Source organism: Palaemon carinicauda, chromosome 11 (genome assembly GCF_036898095.1).
Source record: "Palaemon carinicauda isolate YSFRI2023 chromosome 11, ASM3689809v2, whole genome shotgun sequence".
In the NCBI taxonomy this organism is placed as follows: Eukaryota; Metazoa; Arthropoda; class Malacostraca; order Decapoda; family Palaemonidae; genus Palaemon; species Palaemon carinicauda.
The window spans coordinates 140,422,269-140,429,768 of record NC_090735.1 but is presented as its reverse complement, the minus strand read 5'-3'; the positions used below and the strand labels follow the sequence as shown (position 1 = coordinate 140,429,768).

General features: G+C 47.3%; 1 protein-coding gene across 3 annotated transcripts in view; it reads right to left on the bottom strand.

Annotated features, from left to right (window-relative positions):
• Positions 1-7,500, bottom strand: part of LOC137650249 (probable glutamate receptor) — a 110,068-nt gene that overhangs the window by 7,789 nt on the left and 94,779 nt on the right. For all 3 annotated transcript variants that reach the window (XM_068383545.1, XM_068383543.1, XM_068383544.1), the window contains one exon: positions 7,100-7,232. In XM_068383545.1, the coding sequence (XP_068239646.1) occupies positions 7,100-7,232 (133 nt within the window). The remainder of the gene's footprint in view (positions 1-7,099; positions 7,233-7,500) is intronic.

Below are 7,500 nucleotides of genomic sequence, written 5' to 3'. Positions count from 1 at the left end.
CCACTAGGGCCGTTGTCCCTTTGAAGGTTCTCAGCTTGGAGAGGACTTTCAGCAGTAGGTTGGTGGGAGGGAACAGGTAGATCTTGGACCATCTGTTCCAGTCCAGGGACGTGGCGTCCACTGCTTCTGCCTTGGGGTCCTCGTACGGGGCCACATACCGAGGAATTTGATTGTTGTCGCTCGTTGCGAAGAGATCGATCTGAAGTTCTTGGACTTGGTGAGAGATGAAGGAAAATGATCTTGCGTCTAGAGACCATTCCGACTCTATCGGGCTTGTCCGGGATAGAGCGTCCGCCGTCACGTTGCGGAATCCTTGTAGGTGAACTGCAGACAGGTGCCACTTCTTCTTCTCTGCCAGACAGAAGATTGTCAGAGGCACCTGATTTATCTGGGGTGATCTTGAGCCTTGGCGATTGAGACATCGAACTACCACCGAGTTGTCTAGGGTTAGACGAATATGGATCGAGGGCGGCGGGGAGAGTTTCTTCAGTGTTAGAAGGACCGCCATGGTCTCCAGGATGTTAATGTGAATGTCTTGAATAGGGGAGACCATGTGCCTTGAGCCTGTTTTTGGTGAGAGTGACCTCCCCAACCCTCCAGCGAAGCGTCCGTGTGGATGTTGAGTGATGGAGGTGGATGTTGAAGAGGGATGGACCTTTTCAGGGCCATTGCTTCTGACCACGGCTTGAGGAGAAGCCGAAGTCTGTTTGGGAGCCGTCTCTTGAGGTCTCTTCGAGCGATGGATGCAGAACGTCTCCAGACTCCCGCGGCATCCTTTAGCTGTGCACGAAGCACTGGGTTTGTCACTGAGGCGAACTGTAGAGAGCCTAGAACTCTTTACTGCTGACGTCTTGAGATCTGTTTGGATTTCAGCAGTCTCTTGACAGACCCTGCTATTTCCTTCCTTTTCTTCTGGGGGATGGAAAGGCGGTGTGACTGAAGGTTCCACTGGATTCCTAACCATTGGAACTTCTGAGCTGGAGAGAGGCGTGATTTCTTCGCGTTTATCTTGAATCCCAGGTGTTCTAGGAAATGGGTGACTTTGCTGCAGGATCTTAAACAATCCTCGGGCGATGGAGCCCAGACTAGCCATTCGTCGAGGTAGGCCATCACCTGGACGTCTTGGAGGCGGAGCTGTTGTACTATGGCGTCCGCCAGCTTTGTGAAGATCCGAGGGGCCACGTTGAGGGCGAAGGGCATGGCCCTGAAGGTGTAGCTTTTCCTTTGGAGTCGAAATCCTAGGTAGGAGGAAGCATGGTGGTTCATTGGAACGTGCCAGTAGGCATCCGCCAGGTCTATGGAGACCGTGTAAGAACCTCAAGGCAGAAGGGTCCTTATCTTTTGGAGAGTCAGCATCTTGAACTTGTTGTTCGCTATGAACTTGTTGAGGGGGGATAAGTCCTTCTTGGGAATGCAAAATAGTCTCCCTTGGAACCTGGTTGACTTTACCCTCCTTATCACCTTCTTGTTCAAGAGATCTAGGACATATTCTTCCAGAAGGGAGGTTGATTGTTGGAAGAATTGCTGGAAGGTTGGGGGTGGTTGAGTCCAACTCCAGCCTAGACCCTTCTTGACGATGCTGTGTGCCCAGGGATCGAAGGTCCAATGATCCTGGAATTGGCGGGGTCTTCCTCCCACCGGAAGCACTTCATTGCTTCTGGTGTCCCGAGGGTTTACCGCCTCGGCCGCTAGCTCCCCTTCCTCCTCTGCCTCTGGAGGGACGGCGAGATGCGTCTCTACCTGCACCTCTGCTTGAGCCTCTACCTTTGGGACGAAAGGTAGTCGTCTGTTGCTCAAAGGCAGGGGTGAAAACTGGTGACTGGGACAAAACCGGTTGGGTTACCAGCTGAAAGGTCTGTTGTGGCTGAGCAGCCACTTGGGGAGTAGCGGGTCCCGGAAACTGCCGTCTCTGTTAACGTTGCTGGGGTTTTGGCTTGGAGGATTTCCTCTTAGGTTGAGGGCCATCGTCCTGAGAGGATTTCCTCTTCTTCAACATGCCCCACTTGTTGAGAAGGTTCCTATTCTTAGTGGCGGCCTTGTCGGTGATCTCTTTCACAAGATCGGAGGGAAAGAGGTGCTTACCCCAGATGTTGGAGGAAATCAGCCTCCGGGGTTCGTGTCTCACTGTGGCACTTGAGAACACGAATTCACGACAGGCTCTCCGAGCCTTCATGAAATTGTACAGGTCCTTTACCAGAGTCGCCATATGCGATTTAGCGAGTACCATGTAGTGGTCGGGGACTCTGGTGTCGCCAGCCATGACGTCAAGCTGTACTTGGAGGGACATGGATGCTGCGGGCCTTTCCTTCGTGTCTTGTTCCCGATGAAGGAGATGGTCATTAAGTTTCGGGAGGTCTTCATTAAACTGACGTCCAGCCACGTCAGGATCTAGTTTTCCCACCACGAAGGTATGCTGGATATCCTTCCAGTGTCGAACATCAGGGGGAGTCACCAGGGAGAAGGGTCTGCACTCCTCCAGTGCAGGACAAGGCTTCCCTTCTTCCACTGCCTTGTGACACGCAGCGAAGGCCTTTTCCGTAAAGGGGAGGACTGCATCGTCGGGTGCGACGTAGGTAGGGTGCTTCTTGCTCAGCGCCGGAAGCATTGAGCAGGTAAAACCCCTTCTTTTAACAGCTTTGGCCAACATAGCCTGGGCCTTCGGGAGATCGAAAACTATCACCTCCTTAGGTTCGGTCTCCTCTTTAGAGGCAGGTTCGGATCGAAGCCGGACGTAACAGTCCGGGTAAGCCTCAAAGCTCGGGAAGAACTCCACTTCTTCCAGGGCAATCGAGCCGATCTTCTCGCTGATGAAGATCCTGCCCGTTGCGATGGGCATATGCTCGGCATACCTCCAGGGGTTGGCGTGCGAGCATATCGGGAGGTCCTTAACAGAAATCTTTTTCGGCTCTTTGGAACCTCCCATGGACCTGATGTACTCGTGTGTCACTTGAAGCTTCTTGTCCATAAGTGCTTCGATCATACGGAACATCTCCTGGGCGGATGGGATGGGGTCCGAGGTAGCGGAGGTAGACGGGAGAGACACTTCCGTCGGTGTAGGAGTAGGGGCGGGGGTGGAAGGCGGAGTGACCTCATGCTCCGACTCGGTGTATTCCACCTGGTCCTCTTCATCGTCCACGTCCTGGGCCATGAGGTTCCTCTCCGTGTTCTCTGAAATATCCGACATGCGTTCCTTGTTGTCGGCATCCAGGTGACACTCGTGCATGGACTGGGCCATGACAACATCGGGTTCCACCGTTATCTGGACGGTGGGGATCTGATCCTTGGGGACCACAAAATCTGGGGATGCCTTTGGGAACAGTAAGGCCCTCATGTCTTCAGTGGCAAGGTACGGTCCAGTGGCGTTCTTCTGGAAGCCACGCACCCATTTGCGTAGCTTTTCTCGAGAAGCGTCCCTAACCTCCGCTGAAGGAGGGTTATTGAACGCATCGACCAGGCGATCCTGGCAGACCGTACAGTTCTGTGGGTCCCAGAACTTCAGATCCCCTTTCTTGTTGGCACAAGGGGCGTGGGTCCTACACGCCGTGTGTCCATAAAAGTGCGGGCACTTCACTGCACAGAAGCTGTGGTCGCACTTCAGTTGCTCCTCCTGTAAGAGAAAGAGAACATGAGTATGGGGGAGTCATAAGGATGACTCTTAAACTAAAGTTAAATATTAATTGATTAATTTTTAACTTAACATTAAGTGTGATGAACAGAGAATGGGCGGAAAAGAAGGAGATAGATACATACTCCGTGTAACCCGCCCAGCTGGTTATCGTGACCTTCACCCATAGACAATCTGTTGTGACCGAAGGCACAGGATAGAATTCAACATGGAATGCCCGTAAGGCAGTGGGAATTCTATTGGGAATTGTCAAGGATATAAGGCTAGGACTGAGGCCACTCAGACTCTAGAATTGGGAACTAGAAGATCCCATAGGGTAACGGTTTCTGGCAACCAGCCGTGCTAAGATACACACAGCATGCTGGAAATCTGTGATATGCAAGAAGACAGCATGGTTACTAATAGAACGGTAAGATAATACCTATCCATTTACGTAATCAAGTCATCTGGTTGCGATGTAGGGCTATCAACATCAGATGATAGCTAGTAGAAGGGGGTGCAAGTCGCCTTGACCCCTCCGGAAGGCTCCGGCAGACCGCCGGCACGCCGGAGGCCGCTCCAGCAGAGTTTCTGGCATTAGGGAAGACAATATAGAAGTCAAGAGTAATACCAGGGTGGCGGCCGCCGGCACAGCGGTGGCACGCCGGCGGGGAGCGGCGGCTCCTGCAGCCGGAGGCTGCCGTCTTGGTGACAGGAATAAGGATGGTTATAGCAGAACCGGACTGCCGGCAGCGTATGCCGGAACTCCGGGGGGCCGGCCGGTGGACGGACGACTGAGGCTATGAGGAAAGAGGGAAGGCCATCGGCTAGGCGCCGGCGGTAGGCGGAAGTCCCCGGGCACACGGAGACTGGCGGCCCAGAGGGCAAGGGATAAGTCACCAAGGTAGGAGGTGGGTATCACCGACAGTGGAGGCGGCAAGGGACCGGCACCAGGATAGTGAAAGAGACAGAAGGAGGGATGTAGGGGTCCGGCCACGGACCCCAAGACATCCCACCTGAGTGGGTGTACCCATGATAGAGGCTAGCCCTATCACCCAGAAGCAGGGGCCGCAGAGGACCGGGAGCTAAGGGAGCCCAAGGGAGGGCAGGGAACACCCAAGAGGGGGGGAGAACCCCTGTAGACAGAACGCATCCAGTGGCTAACCCCATAGGACACTATGAAGGGTATATGTACCAGAGCGGACTGCACACAGGAGCTCAAGGTAGCCCTATCACTCCACCCTAAGGAGGAGTTGTAGGACAGGGGACAGATGGGTATAGACTAACCTAAGTATAGGCTAGGCCATACAAGAGATAGGTGGGGAGGGGAGAAGAGAAGGGTCTTCTGTGGAGGAGGTTCTGTACCAGAGCGGCCACCGAGGAAGGGAGGACACTCCCTAGCCTAAGGTAAGGCAGCCTGTCTGAAAACGGTGCATGGGTATCGTTTCAGCAAGGTACAGAGCTAACTCTTCCAAAACCTAACCTAGAGCAGAAAGGTTACACCCTGAACCAGGAAGGATGGAAGACATATCGCTATTGCAGGGAAGGTCGGAGACCAGCCCCAGCAATAAAGGACGGACTAGCCGTTCCTCATTTTCGGACGCCACCTTAAGGGGGGATCATTCCCTTAGGGGGGGACAGAGAAGCGATATAAATACTCTGATAAGAGACTGATCCCCTTACGCGGTAGGGGGAGCAAGGCTGCACAGAGGGGATGCCCTAAGGCAGGGGATGAAGGAAGCATATAGGGGTCCTACTGGTAGGTTACGTTAGAAAGGCACACCAACTAACCTATCCCCCTATATGGTCCCTGAAGGCGAAAACACTTGCATCACAGTCAACAGTATTGTAAAATAATGCCACTATCTTCATAAATAAACCTAGGATCACTGATAAATATCATGCATGAACACTGATATAGGCGCTCTGGCCTAGGGGCTAGACTAGCCAACTGGTATGGGGTCAGTTGATGACCGATAATAAAGCGTCAAAACACGATATAAAAGTTCCTAGCTATGAAGACTAAATAACTAATAGTATCGATTAGTTAATGAGGCCGGAAAACGCTGTTGAGGCTATCTAAATAAGGCATGCAAAACAACAGCGACGCCATAAAATGGCCGGTCCGGTCGAGGCACAGCTCTGCCACAAAACATCAAATATCTCGAAAAGTAAAAGTTACTTTACGGTCAGAGCTTATTTAAACAATACTGGAACCTTGTACTCAACTTTCCAGAAGAAGGCGAGGCCGAGGGTAGAGACATAGCTAAGATGCAAGTCGATAAGTACGCACAAGGAAAAATCCAGCTAGTAAGGCAAGCTACTAAACGAAGGATGAGGACGGACGTGACGTCATTTAGCAATGGCGCCCGTTTGTTTACGTCTCAAGTACCAAAAGTAGCCACGAACGAGATTAGCTGTGGAACGGCTCCCCAGCTATTCTCCGCCCCTACACACCGAAGTGTTAACTCTGTTTGGGGTGTAGATAGCTATGTGGCGCGTTAATACATGCGTCCCCTGTTGATATACGATGTCTTAAAGGGAAAACTTTAGGATACTCGCTCCAGAAGTTAGAATTCTGTGATAACCTGTGGTTAAATTCTCTGGGAATATTTAGTAGTGATATACCCAAGGAAGCTACCAAAAAGGAACCTTCCATCAGGACGCCATGGCTTGAGCCCAAATATATATATATATATATATATATATATATATATATATATATATATATATATATATATATATATATATAGATACTATGTATATATATATATATATATATATATATATATATATATATATACTATGTATATATATATATATATATATATATATATATATATATATATATATATATATATATATATATATATATATATATATATATATATATATATATATATATATATATATATATATATATATATATATATATATATATATATATAATATATATATATATATATATATATATATATATATATATAATGTATATATATATATATATATATATATATATATATATATATATATATATATATATATATATATTGAAATCCCCAAAATATCATATCCAAATAGAAATAAATTTCTGTCTCAGATGAAGATCAAACCCTAGTTTCTTCAAATGAAAGACAAGGTCCCTACCAATAATGCCACCAGAGGCTGTAAAAGAAACTGTAACCTCTGTGTTAACTGCATTTCCACATTCACCTGGTCAGACCACTCCCTTGCATACCAGCGAGTTTCATCCTATACCCTGATCCACTAGGTGACCTATTTGATAGATTTCCATTATTTGAATTGCCTCTATTTTATCACATCTTGACTCATTACAGTTAAATAAAGGAATATTTACTGATATGAATTTACACCATCAAGAGTTTTATAATTCCCAAATAGATATAAACCAAATTTTAGCGATGTTATTTATGGTCTAAGTGCATCTTCGTCAATAATGTCACATGAATGTTTGAAATGACAAAAACAACTCACCTGGAGATGGGTCAAGGTAATTGGGGCACTCCTTTTCTCTTCTAATGTTTTGGCAGATGGATACACAGGTATATTTCTGACAAGGTCATCACCCATTTTGCTTAAGATACCTCCCTCTTTCATTCGTAGCAATCTGTTAAAGACACAATGCTCTTTTTATAACATTCAGAATAAAAGGAGTAACTTTAACAAATTTGGTATATCTATGTATTATTATTATTATTATTATTATTATTATTATTATTATTATTATTATTATTATTATTATTATTATTATTAAATGTGTATGTAATATCATATGTATCATTATTATTATTATTATTGGTGAAATCATTTAAATATTTAGGAACTATGATCTCTAATACAGGATCTTTAGAATTTGAGTTTAATGAAAGATTGAA